This window comes from Perognathus longimembris, chromosome 1 (genome assembly GCF_023159225.1).
Source record: "Perognathus longimembris pacificus isolate PPM17 chromosome 1, ASM2315922v1, whole genome shotgun sequence".
Classification (NCBI taxonomy): domain Eukaryota; kingdom Metazoa; phylum Chordata; class Mammalia; order Rodentia; family Heteromyidae; genus Perognathus; species Perognathus longimembris.
The window spans coordinates 44,563,645-44,586,844 of NC_063161.1; the positions used below are offsets into that span (position 1 = coordinate 44,563,645).

Below are 23,200 nucleotides of genomic sequence, written 5' to 3' on the forward strand. Positions count from 1 at the left end.
GACCAGGAAATTTCTTGCTTGATACTTGAATATTAGACAGTGTCCTTTAAAAAAAAAGCCATAATCTAATGAGGACAAACACACTGGGTCTGATTGAAAACAAAAAACATACAAAACAACAAATTAAAAAAAAAAAAGTAAGAGCCTTTCCATCCTGATGCCCTTCTCTCCATTTTCCCTAAACCCTTTTTCTGTGGATCAAGAATTATTCAGGCCTAGAGGTGCATTGGAGTGGATTGAAATCTGTCCCTGTTATGAGCTTTTCATCTCTCAGCTTCAGGCTTGATACATATTAAGGTAGATTGTGCATTTTCTGTCTGTGATTTAATAACAAGCATAGTATTGCTGTTTTATAAAGTTTTTCCTGAGCGAGGCTCTGCTTATCTTGTATATGTTATCTCTTTTAATTCTGTATACAACCCATCATAGATGAGGTAATTATCCCTCCATAAGAATACTGAGGCTAATAGATGTTAAGTTGTTTACATATATTCACATTACTGCAAGGTGGCAGAGCTGGGATTCTGCCTGATTTTTCAGTCCATTGTGCTTTGTGTATTCTGTCATTAGTTTACCAATTTTAGGGACTGAGGACAATATAGCTCCTTAGTGGTCCTGTGTCTTGGAATGGAATTAGTAAGACAGTTTTAGTGGAATATAGTTCTGAAGTGAGTACTGAATCCAGTCAAAGTGTGGGAACTCTTGAAGTTGAGGCTACCTTTGGAGACTGATGAGGATTAAGAACATCAGCCTAGAGAACAGGCTCTTTGGAGCTTCATCGGAAGCTCTTCAAACCTCTGAATTTTGTCAGAATTGTCCATAGCTTGGTGACATCTCTTTCTCAGAGATCCTTGCTTTTACAAGGGTAGTGTTGCACCCTCTCCATAACAGTATTCACAAATGGCAGGCCAAGAGAGGAACAAAAAGTGATGGGGAGTTAGGTGGTAGTTAGTCAGACATGGTGATCTTCCCAGACATCCCTGCCTACTGGTCACCTCACCACATTTGTCAGAGAACGTAAAGTTCTCTGTCCTCCATTTCCTTCTTTTCCCTTCTGTCTCTCTCCTCCCTTTATTACACCTCGTTTATCTGTTCTTTTCTCTGCCCATTTCTTTCTACTATGTTCTTTTCTGTCTTCTCTATGTTTTGCTCTGTTCTCTTCTCTATTTCTGTATTTTCTCTCTCCTTGCCTGCCTTCAAAATGAGAAAAAAATGCTTAGGTTGAGTTCAGCTTCACCCTTGGGATTTCATTTCCCAGGCCCTCTTTGCTAAGCCATATGTAACTTGGGTCTTCAGACTATATATACCATAGTAACTAAATAAGGAATTGTCAGGTGCTCTTTTACATTCAGCTCTGCTAAACACCTATTTCTTCTCCCTCTCTAGCTTCTCTCCCTTACTTTCCCTCTAAAACAATGTTTATTTTCCCAGGGCTATTTTCTTGATCCTTACTGACTGGACAGTACCTGATTATTACAGGGAAGCAACCCGATCCTTATATATAGTTTTTTATTCTTGATACTTTGGGAGGGTGGGGTAGGGAGATGGAGAGTCCTCAATCATCTAGAAAACATGATCTCCCAAACTGCATGTTCAGATGTACCCAGTGAAGCCTGTCCAGGACTGGAAATTTTATTTCTTTTTTTTCCATTTTTTTTAATGGCAACTATAAACTTTCCCGGTTTCTCTTCCTTGCTGGTGTGCAGTGAGCTTGCAGTACGAGGAGAACTTAACTAGCTTAATTCTGCTCATCGATCTAGATCAGAGTTCCATTGCAGGATGGAAGGAGGAGCAAGTCAATAGAAGAGAGAGAGGAGGAATATCAAAGGGTCCGAGAGAGAATATTTGCCCGAGAGGTAAGTGTAGCTTCTGAGAGTTGTCAGCCCATAGCTTTTAGCCCTTAATCTTTGGAATTGTGAATAAAATGAACCCTCCATAAATGTTGTTGGGTTTTTTGTTTCTTTTGTTTTTTAAGCCAACATCAGCCAGTCCCAGATTTGACCTCTAAAGTTAGATGTGGCTTATTGGAGAGCTGCAGGTTTTTATTTGTGTTACATGTAATACTTCTTGCTATATAGTATACAAAGAGAACCAAAATTTGGAGTGGCTGAATTTGGTAAATGTAACTAGGCTAAAAATAGAAATGGTTTCATCAGGACTGATAGACAGGCCCTGAATCTTGCCTGTTACACCCTTCTCCCACTTACCCTTTTAGAGTTCCACTGTCTGTTTTAGGCATCTTTGCTTCTAAGTGGAAGACTTGGTGTCCTCACAGGCTTTACATTCATCTTGTTTGGCCAGCTTTGTTTTTAGGATTTGCTGGTGATTGTGAGAGTGCTGTTCTAGCATCTATTCTGTGCAATCTCCACATTCCACATGCACAGAGGGTACCCCTATTCCCTCTAGTTACTACCTAAACAGGAAGTCCCTTTCTTCCTGTATTTCTTGCTTTGCTTCCTAGAACAGGAGTGGCTCCATAGTCTGAATGGCAACATCAATCTGTTATTTCTAAGAATTGTGGATCATATAAAATATATTTGTTACTCCTATATCTGGTTGCCTTTGCCTATCAGTAGAATACACACACACACACACACACACACACACACACACACACACACACAGAGAGAGAGAGAGAGAGAGAGAGAGAGAGAGAGAGAAATTTAGTCAATTGATTAAAAAAAAATCCCCAGAAAAATAGCATCTAGATAGAAGAACATCTCACAGTCAGATTAGCAATAGAGGAAGTCTAAACCAGTATACTTAGATGAAAACTACTGTCCTTCCATTCCCCTACTATCTGCTTTGTTAGCAAAACTCCTAAAATATTTGTACACACATACAACAAAATTTATGTGGATAAATACGTTCATCACCTTACTCAAAAATTTTGTCTCCAGCTAAAAAACTGAACTGTGTGCTTGCTCCATTGTCTCAAGAGAACCAGGTGTTTCTTGGGATCTTAATCTGATACACAACAAGCCTTCTTACCTAAAGTTCAAGAAGGAATCTTCTTCGATAAACTTCTGTTCTGAGTCAGAAAAGTCTATGCCCCAAATTATCTTACAATAAGCCAAAGAGATTTCTGTACCTTTACCAACAAACCAGTTGGATGGAATGAAAGGAGAGATGTCATTTGTGCATTGTTGTGGCCAATGATGACCCTAAATTGTAGGTAAAGCAGGATATTGGTGGGTATTAGCAAATACTTATGTAGTACTTGCTGTCTTTCAGACACTGCTCTTAGTACTTTATATAGTTTAAGTATTATTACTCATATAATCCTTATACCAAACCTGTGAAGGTAGGTTACATTATTGTCCTCATTTTATAAATGAGAAACTGAGACATAGAAAGGTTAAGTAACCACCTAACATGACATTGTTAATTAGTAAAAGAACTGATGTTTAAACTTTAGGCTGAAAAATTGTAGGTCTAAGAATTGTGGGTCACATTGAATATATTTGCACCTCTACATCTTGTTACCTTTTTCCATATTCTTAACCTCTAATGTAAATTGTCTCTTAAAAATTTGCTGTGCTCTGAGCCCTTCAGATTAAGAAGTCCCAGAGACAACATAGCCTAGCTATCCAAGCATGTTCCTCTGCTTTAGTAACACATGGAGAATGATTGCCCCTCCAAGTCCACCCTTAGCAAAATCACAGATTTGGAAAGCAGAGGCAATTTGTAATAGGGTATTAGGGCTAGTTGCCAGCTAAAACATTTAGCTCTTCTCTACTTTTTTTCTCCTGATTTCTAGTCTCTCAAGCTTCTACTAATATATGTATTCTTTGTTAAATCCTTGTGGATTTATCACTTTCATTTCAACACTTCCTAGCTCTTGTGGTAGAGACATCAGAAATCGCAGGTCTAGACAAGGAAAAATAGCCAAAACCCACTGTCTTCCAAAGATTCCATGTAGAGAGGAGCCCACTAGTTAGAGTGGAGTTTATAGGATTAGGAGGAACAATAGGCAATCTAAAGAGAATGGGAAATGGCAAGAAGAGTGTTCGGATGGAAATGCTGCTGCAGCCTTCTCTGAAGCCCAAGCTAAATTATATTGAGAAAGCTGCCCAATGTAGGCTCTGCTCTGTGCAGAAACCACTCTGCTCAGCAGCTGGATATACTCTTAGGACTTTTTTCTAAGACTTAAGAGTCCATAATACTCACTTCATTCAGCTCAGTGGCTTTGTCAAAAAATGATCCCCAAATGGAACTCTCTCAGGATTTTAATTTTTCTTTTTTTTTTTTTCTAAGCGCTGAAAAACACCTACTTCCCTAATATTCTAACTTCTTTGGGTCTCAGGTCACAATGTCTTTCATTTTGGCCAGTACAGAAGACAGAAAGAGAATAGCCACTGAGGTTGATTTCCAAAAAACTAAATTTATTTTCCGTTTCCCTTTTCCCCTCCCCTTCCTTTGAACACACCCTTCAAGCACATCAGTTAATTCTACTTAGTCCTAGTACAATAAATTTAGAGCTAAAAAAGAAATAATAGGTTAATAACATTTTCTCTTCCTCCCTTCTATACTTATTTCTCCCTTTATCAATCTTAACATTTAAACACTCTGGGAAGACTAAAAATACCTCAAATGTTTTTCCCCACTAAAGGTGAGAAGTCAGATTGGATGTGTGGGTGTGGGTCATCCTGTCCCTGCTCCCCTTCTCCCTATTGGTGGGGTGAGCTTTGGTTTGAGAACTTTGGGTATTCATAGCTCATGGACATCCTTTTCAGTTATGCCATGCTGTTTTCTTATGAGTTATTTTTCGTTTTTTCCCCCCTTACCTAGACTGGCCAGAACGGATATCTAAATGACATCAGGTTAGTACCACTTAGCATGTCCCCTGCTTCTCATTGAACTTTGTCAGTGAGGTTAATATAATCCTATAATGATACTTTTTGTTTTGTTTTGTTTTTGTTTTTGATGTTAACCAACAGACTCTCCAAAGAAGCCTTTTCTTCTAGCTCTCACAAGAGAAGGCAGATTTTTAGGTACCTCTGTGTGATCTGTATCTTTCCTTTTTTATTTTTTATTTTGTTTTGCTGTAATCTTTTCAGCAGAATGGGTTTGCTCCATGCATGGCTACTTGTGGAATAATTATATTTGTGGGTTTTGCAACATTATATATTTTTTCCCATTTGAAAAAAAATAGCTACTGCTCAGTGACTTTATTTTTATTATTGCTGATTTCATTTTGAGTCTTGACTAGTTGGTAAGGGCAACCAACTAACTGTCTGGGATAGATACTGTAGATACTGCCCTCTCCCAGAACTTTGCTGAAACTGGGCACTTTGGAAAGATTCAAATGTATACCTCTAGTAAGACAAACAAATGGGTATCTGCTGACTTTTTTTTTTTTTTTAACTGAGTGTATGGAAAGATGTAGAGAGCTGATACCTGACAGTGTACAGGAGATGCTTTGTATCTTTAGGGAAAAATAATAAGTATGTATGTAAATGCACATGCCTATGTTGTTTTGCCTTTTGAGACAATTTAATGTATAAAAGGACTGATCTGCCTTAGAATGTCCTTTATATGGTTGCCTACTACTTAGCCTTTATGCTGTCAAAAGCTGCTACTTGGTGTATTAACGTCCCCACAGTGCCTAATGTTCTTCATTCTCAAAAAAAGAAGCATAAGAATCTCCCTTTTTGTTTTGTCGATCTTACCCCAGGGGATAATACATGGTAGAGGTAAGAAAACTACTACTGTAGAACTCGGCTGGTGACAACTGATTTTAGGGATATTCTTTCCCAGTTTATCAACAACAGTAAACAACAACAACAAAAAAGATTTAGCACCATAATTCAGGAGTAGCCCTCTCTAAAAGATTTCTCAAGTTTTGAATCCTAAGCATGGTAAGGACTAACTCAGATTAATTAGAATATATTTTTAGTTGGTCTTTCCCTATTATTTTTCCTAAAGTTAATCAACTGGGCTGAAGAATGCCTTCCTTGCAAGCCTTGGATTCAGAGCCCAGTACCACTAATAAATAAATAAAGCTCGTCAACCACCTGAAAACTGGGATAATGAGATTTCCCACTCTTATGATGGACAGATTTGCATTTTTCTAGGCAGACATTCTACCACTTGAGCTACACATTGAGTCTTGATTTTCATCTTTCTGAACTATTTTTTTTCCTAGACCATCCAACCCTAAGCTCCATCTGAAAATCCCAAGCAGAGTGCTTTGCTTTGTTAGAGGTACCAAAGATAAAGAGGTACCACATTAAAAAAGACTACTCCATATTCAGCTCTTAGGGTAACATGATGTCAGAATATCTACAATAAGTTGTAAAATTGTAAACCGACACTTGTTGTTGAGTTAACATACAGTGCCATACTTTATCTGCTTCAGTTATTTTACTATCCTGATTTACTTAGCTGGTTTACATCTAAGAAAACTGAAAGCAAAGAGATTTAGTTTGTCCAAGTTTACATGGCTGTTAGTGGCAAAACTGAGGTTAATTTTTTTTTTGCGGGGGTGGGGGGGAACTGCATTATTCTTTTTACTATTTCACACCAGCTCTCTACAAACAACACTCCTTCTTCTCTAAGACATGTTCTATTCAGAGCCCTAAATCAGATGCACTGCTAAGAATGATGCTTTTCTTCTCTGGAGCATCAGACTATATCAAACTGTGCAGATAATAGCTTGAAGAATCTGGTGAACAGGTGCAGACCTCACCTCTTCAGATCTTCTTTTAAGCTGCTACTTTTCAAATTGAGCTTTGATTAAAAAGCTAGGTCATCTAAAATGCAGCATAGGGTTATAGACTCATACCTGAATAACTTATTTCCCTATTTTGGATACCAATCAAGAACTCTTTATTTTTTTTAAAAAAATTATCAGTAAGATACATTAGTTGTATGCGAGAGGATTTCCTTGTGACATTTCCCCACATGTACAAATGTATTCTGATCAGTCTCACTCCCTGCCATCATTCTTTTTTATCCTCCTTTTTTGAACAATTTCAAAAGGTTTCATCATTTTATTTTATACATGCAAACAAACTACTCTTGCCAGTCTAGAAATCTTAATGTCTATAAGTTGATCATCTCTAACTTCTTTTATTCCTTTATATCGTAGTTTATGTTTGTAAAACAAATACTAGTACACCAAATTCCATAGTCTCCCTAGTACCAGTGCAAATTCCCAGTTCTTTTGAAGGTCCTAGTCCATTGATAAATTAGCCCCAGGAAGTGTGTGTGTGTGTGTGTGTGTGTGTGTGTGTGTGAGAGAGAGAGAGAGAGAGAGAGAGAGAGAGAGAGAGAGAGAGAGAGAGAGAGAGAGAGAGAGAGAGAGAGATCCTGGGGCTTGAATTCGGTGCCTGGGAGCTGTCCGTGAACTTTTTATACTCAAGGCTAGAGCTCTACCACTTGAGCCGTAGCTTTTTGTTGGTTAATTGGAAATGAGTCTCACAGACTTTTCTGCTTGGGATGACTTCAAACTATGATCCTTATCTCAGCCTCCTGAGTAGCTACAGTGATTCTTTTTTTTTGGCCAGTCGTAGGCCGTGAACTCAGGGCCTGAGCACTGTCCCTAGCTTCTTTTTTGCTCAAGGCTAGCACTCTGCCACTTGAGCCACAGCGCCCCTTCTGGCCATTTTCTGTATATGTGGTGCTGAGGAATCGAACCCAGGGCCTCATGTATACGAGACAAGCACTCTTGCCACTAGGCCATATTCCCAGCCCCTACAGTGATTCTTAATGCTTTTGGTTGCTACCTCTCCCACAAGCCTCTCTGCTCATTCCCTAGACCTAACAAACTGGACAGTTCTGTAGCATTAAATCTACTTGTAAAAAATTAAATGAGATTGATGGAGTGGCTCAAATGATAGAATACTTGCCTAGCATGCCCAAATTGACCCTGAGTTCAAATCCCCATCGTCCCCAAAACAGAATCAGTTTTATATGGAGTGTGAGTGCTCTTTATTCTTACCTTCATTCTTTAACATACACAAAACCCAGTTCGATTATCAGAATTGAATTTGAGTGGCTCTCTCTAACTGCCATATTTATAGTGAAATGAAAGACATGACTAGAATTTGGTTTATTTGTAGAGAAGGAAACTGATCTCTTTCCTGCCACGATTCAACTTAGATTCTCTGACTCTCAGAGGAGTAGTATACTAAACAAGGTTAGCCAGAAGAGCATCAGACAAACCACATTTTGAGCATTTGGCCATCACTGTCTTGGAGGAATTGGATGGGTTCAGAAATGCTGCTGTTTTGGCCATAGCTTCACAAGGTATTTGCTTTAAAGTTGCCTTGTTCACATATACCTCTCTTCACCTCTGGTAGTAAAAGAAAATAAATAACAGAGTTGTTCTAATTCAGAGTAGAGTGTTTTATTTAGGTGGAAAAAGCTGTTAATTTGTCCTTAAATTTCAGTTTCTAATGACAGCTTCATCCATTACCACTGGTGTATCCTTATACCCCACAAACACACGTGTTATTGAGTCCGCTCAGTATCCTGGCCTTTTGTCCCTTGAGATAGTTATTAGCTTTCATTTCAGGCCTGGTTCTGTTCTTTGAGAATCTAATTTATGCCTTTCTTGTTTCCTTTTCTGCTTTTGCCACACTAACAGAAAGGGTTTTAGTTTTGAGGAAATAGGAATATTCTGCAATCCCCTGTTCTGGCTATAGGAAGAAGCTCTGAGGTGATATGTACATATACTTGTTGTGGTGAAGAATTGGTGGTGAAAAATTGATACCAACCAGAGCCTGTGTGCACTGAGTTCCTCATTATTGCCTTGGCTAGTAAAAACTTAAAAGGTGGTCCCTGCATATAATTTACCCATTTTTCCTGTATTGCCTTTGGAGTCCATGTTCTAGTAAAGAATTTTTTAAATTGTATTTTTATTCTTTAAGTAGTACAAAGGAATTACCATTCAACAAGTCAGTTTATAAGTATAGTGCATCTTGATCATTGTCACCCAAGAATGTTTTCTTTAATGTTTACCCCTTAAGAAAAATATATATTTTTGTGCCAATACTGGGACTTGAACTCCAGTTTTTGCATGCTTCCACTTCTGGCTTTCTGCCAATTAATTGGAGATTTGTCTTCCTGGGCTGGCTTGGAACCTCTGTCCTCAGGTTTCAGCCTCCCGATTAGCCACCAGTTCCTGGCTTACTTTGATTTATTACAATAATTCTGAACTACTAGTAGTGCCTTTGGAACTAAGGTAATTGGGATAGGGTTTTCTGTTTGGTTTTGGTAAGATGGTGCTGAAAAGAAGGAAGCCCAAATACTGTGATTTTTTTATGTCATTGTTCTCCAGGACCCACACTGAAATTCTTGCCATTTGATTCCCTTTATTTAGTAGTTGTTGAAATGGGGAAATGAGAGAAATTTGCTGGTTCTGGGGTACTTATTAATAAAGCAGTAATAGCTTAGTAAGACAAGGTTTTCAGGCCAGCCTTGACTATCTTTAAGCATACTGCTATTATAATCACAGACAGGACAACCCTGATGTTCCAGAGCAAAATAAGTGAAAGAACTCTTTTAGCAATAGTTTTGTATGTAGCCCAAGGCAGTGAGTTTATGAATAGGGAAACAGGTAAGCAGTCAAGCCCCCTGCTCCATGCTATTCTGAGTCCCAAGGGCTTGATCTTGTTGAGGATTTAAGCCACTGGAGACTCTTGGAGAACATTTGTTCTCAAATACCAGCATAGGACCACTACCACAAAACATGATGGGTCAGTTCCATACTGTGTGTCCACTCTCCTTTCTCCTGACCCCTAGACAGGTGGTTACAAATTACACCTTTGCTGGCTTAGATACTTGTTATGTGGAAGATCCATTGTGGGATTTACGCATGTTACTAACTACTCCTGCCTCTTAGTAATAGTAATTTCTAGGAATCCTTTGTTTTAAGAACTCACAAAAGGAGCTGCTACCTCTCCTCCCCACTATTTCCTGCGTGTGTGGGATCCCTGTAGGGACTGAGGAAGAGACCATAGCCAATCTCAGCATCATGTATGTGGCTTCCCATTCACCTCTGGTCCAGTGTATTGAATTTGTTGCCAGTGCACTGTCTCAGATATGCTTCTGTGCTCTTTGTTTTTGTACTGGATCTTGTTCTGTCTGCTCCCATCAAATCTTAGTTGGTCATCCAACTAACAAGAAGTCAGTGTCCCATCTCCCCACTTCCTATACCCTCACCAACCCCTTATTCCTTTGTTACTGAGAGAATAGAAATGAACTCGCTCCTGGCCCTTCTGCTGAAGTGGTGGGTGGGGGGGTGCTCTGACCACTGTGGTTTCTGCAGGGGGAACCGTGAAGGGCTGAGCCGTACCTCAAGCAGCCGTCAGAGTAGCACAGACAGCGAACTCAAATCCCTGGAGCCACGGCCTTGGAGCAGCACAGACTCAGATGGCTCTGTCCGAAGCATGCGACCTCCTGTCACCAAAGCCAGTAGCTTCAGTGGAATTTCTATCCTAACCCGAGGTGACAGCATTGGCAGCAGTAAAGGTGGCAGTGCAGGAAGGATCTCCAGGCCAGGTACTACAGCTTCTTTCCTTTTTCCTTCTATGTCACACTCTTCTCTTCTTGCCATCTCCTGAAAAACATCACTGATACTTTAAATTAAGTACTTGTCCTAGAATACTTTAAAAACATAAGGCAGCCAACAGAAGAGAAATATGATTGCTTGAATCCGTTACCCTTTCTTGAATCAATCCTCTCTCAGGTTTTCTTTCAAACCTTCTGATTTAAAACAAACAAAAACTGATCAAGATGAGGTTATTTTGTCTGATTTCTGACTGGGCAGATATGCCTATCAGCCAGCTCAGGTTCAGGTTGCAAACTAATTTCTAAATGCTTTCATTCCTGAGACTCCCTTGAGATTTTAAAGAGTGTCTCTGGATCAGAGGAAGCCCTCGGAGTGTAGTTAATTGGTAAAAGCCAACAGGCCAGAACTTAGAGGATGCTGTTATGCAGCTCAGTCACTGGGAAGGATCAAATAAAATACTTTATGTTCTACATGAAAGCCTGTCACATACCATCCTTCAGCTCTTCTGATCTCCCTCCCTCAGTGCCAGCTGGATTTGTGTGTGTTTTATGTTTGTGTGCGTGTGTGCACACATGTCCTCTACTAGAGCTTGAACTCAGGACTTTGTGTTCTTGCTTGGCTTTTTATTCAAGGCTAACACTCTATCACTTGAGCTACACCCTGACTTCCAATTTTTTTTCTGGTTAATTGGAGATAAAGAATCTCTTGGATTTGTCTACCAGGCTGACTTTGAACCTAGATCCTTAGTTCTTACAAGCTGAGTTTCTGGTACACCGCAGCTTTCTTGACAGAGGGGTATTCAGCTATCCATACATACTTACTGGATCTCTTTTCACTGTCCTCATCCCTCTGAAAGATTGTTTGAATCTTATTCCAGAAGTTCTATAACTCTTGTCCTCAGGAGACATCAGTATTGGTGAACATGTTTGCCTCTGTAGTATCTCTATTGCCCTGCTCTGTTACCTGCTTTCTGATCCCACTGTCACTGTGTTTAACAAAGCCTTTATTTACTTTGATACTGGCCTCCAACTCAACCTCCCCTGCTTTGTTCTTAGCCTTTCTTTTTTTTTTTTTTTTTTTGGCCAGTCCTGGGGCTTGAACTCTGGGCCTGCACTCTGTCCCTAAGCTTCTTTTGCTCAAGGCTAGAGCTCTACCACTTGAGCCACAGCGCCACTTCTGGCCTTTTCTGAGTAGTAAGAGTCTCATGGACTTTCATACCCAAGGCTGGCTTCTAATATCAACCAACAGATCCCAGCCTCCTGAGTTGCTAGGATTACAGGCATGAGCCACTGGTGCCTGGCTTGTTCCTAGCCTTTTTTTTTTTTTTTAGCCAATTTACCATTCTAAAACAGATCAAATGGCTTCTGACACTTCCTAAAAAGGTCTATGTTTTTGCATCACCTACAGAACAAAGCATACTCTAAAAATAGCATTACTTCCAATTCTAGTTGCCATTGTGGTCTCATTTCCAGAAATCCATTGTTCTCCAACCCTCCAGCCATTTTGTGAATATGGTATTAGCTTCACCCCCTCCAGGTCTGACAAGAGTCTGTTCATCCTTCAAGCCTACCCCTCTTCTCTAAATCGTTCCCTGACCCTCCAGTTGTTACTGCTTCCTCCTCCTTGTAGTCATTTAGCCTTCATGGTATCAGTGATTCATTGCTTATCCTTATCAGATTATACTAACTATAGGGATATCCTACCAGAAGTCCTCCCTAGAGGAAGGACTATTTTCTTCCCTTGTTCATTATACAATGCCTGGCATAATAGATACTCAGTAAAAATACACTGTATTGTAAGCCAAAATACACCTTTTTTAAAAAAATATCTTTAAGTGTATTGTGTTGCCAGGCTGCTGGTAGCTCACACCTGGTATCCTAGCTACTCAAGAGGTTAAAATCTGAGGATCCTGGTTCAAAACCAACTCAGGCAGGAATGTCTGAGACTTATCTTCAGTTAACCAGTAAAAAGCCAGAAGCAGACCTATGCCACAAGTGGGAGAGCACTAACCTTGAGTAAAAAAGCTAAGGCCATGTTCAGGTCCTAAGTTCAGGCCCCAGTACCAGCACACCCGCCCCCCCAAAAAAAAGAAAGTATTGTGTGAATAGCAGGGTAAATTGTATGTGTGTGTGTGTGTGCTTGAAAAGGCAAGTTGCCTTCTCCGCAGTTTTTATAAGATATACTACAAGTTGAAAACAAAAAAAGACAGACTCTATAAGGGACCATAGTCTATACCTTTCTGGGAAATAAGAATTTATGTTTTTAGCCATCCCTTTAGGAGGAACAGATTTTAGACACCTCCAAAGAGATGTCTTAACAGCTTCATATTTCATTCAAATTTGGTAGGACGTGGACTCACATCAACAAGTGGCTGAAATGCATATCTTCAAAAGATAGTGGGAGAGTGGACAGATGGGAGTGAGTAGAATGGTAAAGGAAAAAGTAGGATCCTGCAGCTCAGTCCTTTGGGGCAGTGTATTCATGGCTTGTGCTTACAACTCTGGATGGGTCTCCTTTTTGCCTAGGTATGGCACTAGGTGCCCCAGAAGTGTGCAACCAGGTCACCTCACCCCAGTCTGTTCGGGGCCTTCTCCCTTGTACTGCCCAGCAGCAGCAGCAGCAACTTCCTGTTCTTTCACCCACTCCTCAGCAACAGCCACCCTTGAATAATCACATGATCTCACAGGTGAGTCACCATTCAGTGTCAAAGCCCTCTCTGCTCTGATTCAAGCAAGCTCTAGAACTACAGTCATGTCTCCTGTGCTGTGGGTGGCAGAAAGGATCCATTTTTGGAAATATAATATACCACACCCTTCTCCATTTCTCATTTGATAGTTGTAGGAAGAGAAGTAAGGGAAAATATTTGACCAAAGTACTTAGTAGAGTTAGCCTGGGGTTTTATGCTTTATACTTCTTCATCTTCCTGAAAATTATGGAGAGAGAATATGAGAATTTACCCCATACATTTTTACTTTATTCTCTTTACCTTTATGTCCTACATAATTGACAAGGTGATTTTGCTCAATATATTGATATAGGGAGCTTGAAAAGAGTATAGCTCCCACCATAGTCTGACAGAATCAGTTTGAAGCCAGCACATGCAAAAAAGTCTGTGAAACTCTTATCTCCAGTTAACCAGCAAAAGCCAGAAGTGGAGTTGTGGCTCAAGTGTAGAGTGCCATCCTAGAGTGGAAAAAGCCTATCAAGAGCTTAAGGCCCCAACCCAGTTCAAGCCACAGTATCAACAGACACACCAAAAAAGAAAGAGACAGATTGACCATCCAACTAACAAGCTGACCAGAGAGACACAGTATGCACTACTGTCATCCCAGCATTCACAAGGCTAAAGCGGAAAGATAAGAGTTTGAAGCCAGCTTGGGCTACATAATAAGATCCTTTGTCCACATAAATAAGGAAACAAAACCTCAGAAATTACCTTAAAGAGACTGTATCTTTCTCCTGCCTCTGAACTGCTAAATGTTACAAAATAGGGTTTGAGGATGTTTTGCTTCTAGGCAAACCATGAAAGTCTTCAGCCTAAGAAACATCAGGCTTTATTCTAAATTGGAAATTTAGTGTTCTAGGTTACGAACTTTTTTTTTTTTTTTTGCCAGTCTTAGTGCTTGAACTCAGTGTCTGAGAACTATCCCTGAGATTGTTTTTGCTCAAGGCTAGCACTCCACCACTTGAGCCACAGTGCCACTTCTGGCTTTTTCATGTATACGAGGCAAGCACTCTACCACTAAGCCACATTCCCAGTTCCCCCCTCCCTTTTTTTTTTTTTTTTTTTAAACGGTAGGGATTGAAACTAGGGCCTGGTGCAGGTTATTGTTCTACAACTTGAGCCATATCCCTAGCCCTCAAAACCACTTTTTTTAACTTAAGCAGAGATGTGCTGAGACACTTCATAAGTAGCCCTATGATCTATACTGACCTATACTCTGGTTATCACAAGCCCATATTTATACTCTTACCTTGTTTTGTTTGCTAGGCTCCCTGGTCCCCCAGTTAGTAGTCAGTCCAGCATGACCCTACATACATCTTCTCTCAAAGTATAAGAAGCAGGTTCCAAGCACCAATACTTAGGGAACTGGAAACTAAAGTAGAAAGAGTCCAGGATGGTCCTGAACTTCCTCATGCCAAATATTGTAAAAACAAAGCCAAAGAAATAGTGAAGATCTAGGAAATACTACTTTGTATTTAATGTAACCCACATGCAAATCATTCTAGTCCTTCATCTTAGTCCCCCAAAGGAATCTTTACATGATACTATTTTCTACCACTGTCTTTTTTTTTCTTAGCCAGTCCTGGGCCTTGAACTCAGGGCATGAGCACTGTCCCTGGCTTCTTTTTGCTCAAGGATAGTACTCTGCCATTTGAGCCACAATGCTACTTCTAGCCGTTTTCTATACATGGGGTGCTGGGGAATCGAACCCAGGACTTCATGTATACGAGGCAAGCACTCTTGCCGCTAGGCCATATTACCAGCTCCTCTACCACTGTCTTATTTACCACTAAGTCTTATTTATTTATATCATATCCCTTTGCTTATTATTGAATGATGGCATGTATACATACATACATACATACATACATACATACATACATACATACGGTTTTCTCTGCTTGTGTCTTAATTCATACTGTGAGTGGGTAAACTCAGTGCTTCTCCTTTTGACTATTTCCTACTATGCTTTTGAAAATATATGACTGCCTTTTCCATGGTCCCAGTATTTTTTACTCTTTTTTTCTGAAATGTGTATATTTTGATACAGTTTTACTCCCTTTCTCTTCCCCCCACCCCTTTATTCCTTTCTTCCTTTCCATATTGAACTCAGTGCCAGGGCTCTGTCCCTGAGCGTCTTTTGCTCAAGACTAGTGCTCTACCCCTTGAGCTAGACCTCTACTTCTGGCTTTTTGAGGTAGTTTATTAGCAATAAGAGTCCCATGGACTTTCCTGCTGGGGCTGCCTTCAAACCACATTCCCCAGATCTCAAAGGAAGCTAGGATTACGGATGTGAGCCATTGGCACTCATTCCCCTCTTTCTTTTTTAATCTTCTGTCTCCTCCTTATATCTGCCATCCATACCTAGACAATGCAAGAGTAGGAGAGGAGTTGAGCACTTAGGGCTCAGACCTGTACACCTAGCTACTAAAGAGCTTGATATCTAAGGATCTTGGTCAAAAGCTAGCCTGGGTAGAAGAATCCATGAAACTTTTACCTCCAATTAGTAAAAAGCCAGAAAGTGGTTAAGTTTCAACCTTGAGTGAAAAAGCTAAGAGACAGTGCTCAGGCCCTTACTTCAAGCCCCAATTCTGGCACAAAAAAATAAATAGATAAATGAGGAGAGGAATAAAGAGATGAGTAACCATTTGGCATTAAAACTTTTTTTTTGTTGGGTTTTTTTTTTTTTTTTTTTTTTGGCCAGTCCTGGGCCTTGGACTCAGGGCCTGAGCACTGTCCCTGGCTTCTTCCTGCTCAAGGCTAGCACTCTGCCACTTGAGCCACAGCGCCGCTTCTGGCCGTTTTCTGTATATGTGGTGCTGGGGAATCGAACCTAGGGCCTCGTGTATCCAAGGCAGGCACTCTTGCCACTAGGCTATATCCCCAGCCCCGCATTAAAACTTTTAGTTAAATATCCAGTGATAAATCTAAACCCTAAACTGCTAGTCAGGTTCAACCCCTGCTCCTGGATTCTGAATGTCAGTAGGTAAACTGTTTGTATAAACTCATCTTTCTACAATGGAAGTGGGACTAGGTTAGATACTATGGATTGGAGGTAGATCATTGTTTGATGAAGAGATCTCTGTTCTTTCAGAAATTTATTCTTTTTTGTGTGGGGAAGGAGCATTACTGGAATTTGAACTTAGGGCCTTGTACTTGCTAGGCTGATCCTTCACTGCTTTGCCACACCTTCAGCCCTGTTTTGCACTGTTTTGTTTGCTTGGGTTTTTTTGTTTGTTTGTTTTTGGCTGGTCTTGGGGCTTGAACTCAGGGCTTAGGCACAGTCCATCCCTGAGCTTCTTTTTGCTCAAGGCTAGCCTTTACCACTACTTAGCCATAATACTACGTCTGGCTTTTTCTGGAGATAAGAGTCTCACAGGGCTAGGAATGTGGCCTAGCGGTAGGGTGCTAGCCTAGCTTGCCTTGCACAAAGCCCTGGGTTTGATTCCTCAGCACCACATAAATAGTAAAAGCTGGAAGTGGTGCTGTGGCTCAAGAAGGTAGAGTGCTAGCTTTGAGCAAAAAGAAGCCAGGGCCAGTGCTCAGGCCCTGAAACCAAGCCCCAGGACTGGCAACAACAACAAAAAAGAGTCTCACAGACTTTCCTGCCTGGGCTGACTTTGAACCATCATCCTCAGATCTCAGCCTTCTGAGTAGCTAGGGTTACAGATTTGAGCCACCAGTGTCTAGCTTACACAGATTATTTTTGAGATAATGTCTCACTTCTTGCCTTGTTTGCCTAGACTGCAATCCACCTATTTTAAGCTTCCCAGTGTAGCTGATATTACATGTGCATATCACTCACCCAGATTCTTCCATTGTGAAGGAGACACATGGACTTTACTTTCCAGGCTGATCTAGACCCACTGCCTTTGTGTTCTCAGCATCCCACATAGCTTGGAATGTCAGATGCCTAGCTTTCCATTGAGAAGAAGTCTCAAGATCTTTTATGCCCAAGCTGGCTTCAACCCATAATTTTCCCAACCTCCCGAGTAGCTAGAATTGTAGGTATGAGCCCCAAGCATAAGGCTAGAAATGTACTTTCTTGGGGTGGGGAAGGCCTATACTGGGGCTTAAATTCAGGGCTTTGTGCTTGTTAGGCAAGCATAGAATTTACTCTTGAGACTGAAAATAGTAGTGCCTGCTTATCCCAGCTATTTGGGTTGGGAGGCAGAAGATAAGAGGATGGAAGTTCAAGGACAACCCAGGCCAAAAATTAGTGAGATTCTATCTCAAAAACAAGATGTGGTAGTACACACAGCTATAATCCCAGAAATTGGAGAGACAAAGGTAGGAAAATCGTTGTCTAGATCTGGCCCCAGCAAAAGTTTGAGACTATCTGAAAAACAAAGCAAAGGAGAGGGTTTGGTTCAAATAGTAGAATGGTTTCCTAGTAATAGCACAAGGCCCTGAGTTCAATCCCTACTACAAAAATGGAAGGGAGAGATACAAGGAAGAAGGGAAGGAGAAGAAGCTTATTCCTCAGATTAATTGTGATCACAACTCCAAACTAAACGATCTTACATTTTGATATCCCAGAAGCATTTATGACAGTTGCTAAAGTTATATCACGATTACCACTCAACTTAAGGTATCTTTTTTTTTTCCTTTCTACTTTTCCTCATTTGTTATTCTCTTTTTCTTTTTCTTGATGGGCCCTCCACTTTGTGATGCTTGGGTTCAAACCCAGGGCCTTGAGTAAGCTGACTTTTTCTTACCTCCCTGTCAGCACTAAGGGGCTCTCCAAACTGAAGTTACTAAGTCCACAAATAATTATTGTTCAATTCCCTATGTATGTAACATTGTAGGGATTCAAGAGGTAACCACATATACATTTCGAAGAAAATCTTTACATACGTGTGTGTGTATGTGTGTGTGTATGTGTATGAATTTGATTGCAGTGCCTTGAGTTTGCTACATAGATACTTTACCACTGGAGCCACTCTACCAGCCTAGTAGAAAAACTTTGAGGGAAGATAGTTTACCTTTAGTTCTGAAGCTTTCCCCAAACCCAAAGACGGTGCTGGCAAAACAGTTTTACCCTTTTTGGTAGGGCTATTCTTTCAGAATAGGCCATCATTTGTCATTGTGCATGTTAAAGAGATGAACATAAAGGGCCTATGACTGCCTTTTCTCCAATTAACTTAAACTAGAATAGACCTCTTGCAAAGGGGAGCTCTTTGTGTTAATATGCTCAGGCATCCCAATAGTCATTTAGCTGTTCCAGCATTTACCAGCAGGTGGCAGCCATATTTTCATGGTTTGTTAGAGGTTTCCTGGCTCCTGAATTTCAGACTGTCCAAGAAGAGACCTATAACTGAGTTAGAACCAAAAACCAGCTGTGTGGCCCCTACCTTTACTATGACCATTCCTTAGTTAGGGAAAGCTAGGAGAGAAACAAGATTTCTTTTTGTCAGTACACTGTATTTAAAACCCACAATAGAAACAGTTGCTTTACCACTTCACTTTTCTTCTGTCCAAAGTATGTCAAGCCCCTCTCTGCCTCCCAAAAAACAACCAAAAGCATTAGGACCATAGAAAACATGTATAAGAGCAACCAGCATATGCAGCTAATGCTAGACAGCTTGACGTGTATTAGGAATGCCACTGGCTTTTGCAAAATAAATGTGCCAAGGATGTTAAGAGTTAACTTTCCAGATTACAGTGACATCCCTACTGAGTAACTTGGAGAATTTGCCATAACTTTTTCTAAACAACAACAAAAAATTTGTGTGTGTGTGTGTGTGTGTGTGTGTACATACACACTTTAAAAAATTATTTTTGATGCTTGTCCTGGGGCTTGAACTTGGGGCATGTGTGCTGTCCCTGAGCTTTTTGTTTTATTTATTTGTTTTAGTAGGTTATGGGGCTTGAACTCAGGGCCTGGGTGCTGTCTGAGTTCTTTTGCTCAAGGCTAGTGCTCTACCACTTTAAGCCACAGCACCATTTCCAGTTTTCTGGTGGTTAATTGGAGATTAGAGTCTTATGGACTATCTTTGTCAGGCTGGGAACCAAGATCCTCAGATCTCAGCCTGCTGAGCTGCTAGGATTACAGGTATGAGCCACCAGCACCCAGCTTCCCTGAGCTTATTTGTTCAAGGCTAGCACTCTACCGCTTGAGCTATAGCTCTATTTGCAGGGTTTTTTGTTTCTTTGGTTGTTTTTGTTTTGGTTTTGGGTTTGGATTTTTTGTTGTTGTTGGGGTTTTTTGCTGCTTAATTAGAGAAATTGGACATAAGAGTCTCACTGATTTTCCTGCCCAGGCTAGCTTTGAGCCACTATCCTCAGATCTCAGCCTCCTGAGTAGCTATGATTACAGGCATGAGCCATCATGCCTGGCTTTTATTTTTTAAATCTATGAAGCACGGCTGGGCATATGGCCTAGTGGTAGAGTGCTTACCTTGCATACATGAAGCCCTGGTTCAGTTCCTCAGCACCACAGAAGTGGCTCTGTGGCTCAAGTGGTAGAGTGCTATCCTTAAGCAAAAAGAAGCCAGGGACAGTGCTCAGATCCTGAGTTCAAGGCCAAGGATTGGCAAAAATAAAATAAGATAAAGTAAATCTATGTAGCAGACACTCTGTTGAAGCATCCACAGCATTCTCCCCACTGCCCAACTTTTTTTTTTTTTTTTTTTTTTTTTGCCAGTCCTGGGGTTTGGGTACTGTCCTCAGGGCCCTGAGCACTGTCCCTGGCTTCTTTTTTTCTCAAGGCTAGCACTCCACCACTTGAGCCACAGCACCACTTCTGTCCTTTTCTGTTTATGTGGTGCTGAGGAATCGAACCCAGGGCTTCGTGCTTGCTAGGCAAACACTCTACTGCTAAGCTACATTCCCAGCCCCCCAACTTTTTTTGAGAGGTTGGGAGTGGAGGATGATAGAAGGTCTTCTAGTTCTTAGTCTCTTTGCCTCCATTAGTTTACTACTCTGTGAAAGAGTCTCCTGAAGGTCCATGGCAGACAATGATTTTGATACCATAACCACCACAACTCCTAATACTCTGTGTGTGTGTACACATGGGCATGCTACTACTGAGGCTTGGAACTCGGGTCCTGGGTGCTGTCCTTGAGTGTTTTCCTCAAGGTTGATGCTCTATTGCTTGAGCCATACCCCCACTTCCAGCTTATTAGTAGTGAATTGGAGATAAGAGTCTCATGGAGTTTCCTTCCTGGGCTGGCTTCAAACTTCAATCTGCAGATCTTAATTTCCTAAATTGCTAGTATTACAGGCATAATCCACCTGGCCCCTTAATACTTTAAATTTGGAGGGAGGAACCTGTGGAAGTACCCTGAGGATTTCTGTTTGGCCTCTTTCTTCGCCTCCTTTTAGAGTGGACTAGAAAGAACGTGTGTCCCACAGAACTAAGGCACAATCCTAGATATGACAAATTAACTGTGTAATCCCAAGAGAACAATTTATTTTCTCCAAGTCTTATTTCTTAATCACAAATTATCATATCTCTTTATTGGATTCCTGTAAGGGTATCATGAGACAGTACACATAAATGGTATTTCCTGAGCTGGGAGTATGACCTAGTAATAGAGTGCTTGCCTCGTAACACATGAAGCCCTAGGTTCGATTCCTCAGCACCACATATATAGAAAAGGCCAGAAGTGGCACTGTGGCTCAAGTTGGCAGAGTGCTAGCCTTGAGCAAAAAGAAACCAGGGACACTGCTCAAGCTCTGAATCCAAGCCCCAGAACTGGCAATAAACAAACAAAAAGGTATTTCCTTTCTCTTTCTTACTTGATTCTTCCCATCCTTCTACTACCAGAGGCTCTGACTAAAGAATTAATGAGATGATAAAAGGACTAACGGGGAAGAAAAAAGAAAAATTAACTGCACATTAGTTGGTATAGAACACTGCATGTTCCTAATAAAACATCCTCCTTGAGGCTAGGGAAAGGATAAACATTGAAGCTAAGCTATTTGAATTTTATTCCTAAATCTCCTATTTGTTTTTGGGGGCATTTTTCATATTGTCCTCACAGCCTAAAGGCACACATAAAGTCTGGGAGCAGGAGAAAGTTGCTGGAAGCAGACCTCTACCTGGTGTTTATTCCTTTCTACCCTCAGGGGGGAGATGATCCTTGTGGTTGAGCACTTCTTCCAAGAGAGCTATCCTTGAATGACCTTTCCTATAGAAGCAGTACAGCAGTGCAGATAGGAATCCCTTCTCCAATGGACATTCAGAAATGTTATCATCCAGCTCCTTAGGAGCTCAGGGGGGGGAAATGCTTTGGAAAAGCTTTGTTTGGACTCAAGTAACAAACTCTAGCCCATGGAGTCCTGAGATTGCTCCCAAGAGCTCGAGTGTTCTAAGTGGTTAATGGGTCTGGGAGTCCAGTGGGTTTCTGATATGAGAGATTGCTCATTAATGAAAGAGACGTGAAAGCCACAAGCTATCCAAGTCTGGATGCCTGTTTAATGGCTTTGGGATTCACATGAAATTTCCTTTATGACTAACTTTGTTGTTCCTTCCATTTTCCTCCCTGCCTTTACCCTCCTGCCTCTTCCTTTACCTCCCTTTTCTCTTCCCTTTCCACATGCCTCTCTGCTGGTCCACAGCCAGTCCCAGCCCTGCAGCCCTCTCCGCAGCCTGTTCAGTTCTCTCCAAGCTCCTGTCCCCAAGTCCTTCTGCCAGTCTCTCCGCCCCAGCAGTACAACATGGTATAAACTCCACTCCCCATTTCTGTCTTGTCCATGTGTGGCTTGTATCTTTGGGTATGTCTGGTCTGTCTATGGTGGCCTTGCAAGCATGTTGTACTTTTAGAAGGCATGTATAAAGCTGTTTTTGAGAGGCCAGCATAGATAGGCTGAACTAAACTCCATCCCGATTGTTCTTACCACAGCACATCAAAAGACAACAAATGTAAGATAGAGGGATACTGAGTTTCCCTGTGTCTCAGGAAGGGAAACAAAATTAGATGTTGGGGCCGGAGGCATGGCTCAAGTGGTAGAGCACACACCTAGCAAGCATGAGACTGTGAGTTCAAACCCTACTGGCATATACAAAAAGAGGGGAAAAATTGAATGTTGGTTGAAACTAGGTCCTTTGTTTCTGTACTATATATATTGCTCCCTCACATTTCTCTACAATTTCTTTTAATTGTAGTCTTGTTTGATACCATTTTACCATATCATTTTATATCTTCCAGTGGCTTATACCTGTAATCCTAGCTATACAAGAGGCTGAGATCTGAGGATCATGGTTTGAAACCAGCCTAAGCAAGAAAGTTTATGAGACTTTTATTTCCATTTCACCACTATTCGAAGCTAGAAGGCTGGGAATGTGACTTAGTGGTAGAGTTCTTGCTGAGCACTCTTGCTTGCTTAGCATGCATAAAGTCCTGGGTCCAGTTCCTCAGTACCACATAAATAGGAAAAGCCAAAAGTGGCACTGTGGCTCAAGTGGTAGAGTGCTAGCCTTGAGCAAAAGAAGCTCAGGGACAGTGCCTAGGCCTGAGTTCAAGCCCCAGGGCTGCCAAATAAAAAGCTAAAAGTAGAGCTGTGGCTTAAGTGGTAGAGTACCTTCAGTGAAAAGCTAAGGGAAAGGGACAGCACCCAGAGCTTTCAGTTCAAGACCTGGTACTGTCACACACAAAAATAGTTTGTGCCCTCACTAAAAACTCTTTCAAGATATGGTTGCCTCAGAGTTTATCATTTCCATTGTAGTTCTAGGAACCCTCATTTTAAAAAACAACAACAAAAACACCAGACTTTTAGGGGGAAGTACTGAGGTTTGAACTCAGGGCCTAAAGTTGGCTCAGTTGGTATTCTATCACTTAAGCCATGCATCTCCTTCTACTGTTTGCTGTTTTTTTTTGTTTTTTTTTTTTTGGCCAGTCCTGGGCCTTGGACTCAGGGCCTGAGCACCGTCCCTGGCTTCCTTTTTGCTCAAGGCTAGCACTCTGCCACTTGAGCCACAGCGCCACTTCTGGCCGTTTTCTGTATATGTG

At 41.1% G+C, this 23,200-nt stretch overlaps 1 protein-coding gene across 14 annotated transcripts in view; it reads left to right on the plus strand.

Moving 5' to 3' along the window:
* R3hdm2 (R3H domain containing 2) overlaps positions 1-23,200 on the plus strand; it is a 141,468-nt gene that overhangs the window by 99,428 nt on the left and 18,840 nt on the right. For 6 of the 14 annotated variants that reach the window (XM_048361121.1, XM_048361130.1, XM_048361113.1 and 3 more), the window contains 6 exons: positions 1,761-1,856; positions 4,792-4,823; positions 4,941-4,994; positions 10,277-10,509; positions 13,045-13,205; positions 21,810-21,911. In XM_048361121.1, coding sequence (XP_048217078.1) covers positions 1,761-1,856; positions 4,792-4,823; positions 4,941-4,994; positions 10,277-10,509; positions 13,045-13,205; positions 21,810-21,911 — 678 coding nt within the window. The remainder of the gene's footprint in view (positions 1-1,760; positions 1,857-4,791; positions 4,824-4,940; positions 4,995-10,276; positions 10,510-13,044; positions 13,206-21,809; positions 21,912-23,200) is intronic. The other 8 variants (XM_048361174.1, XM_048361183.1, XM_048361192.1 and 5 more) reach the window with 7 other exon arrangements.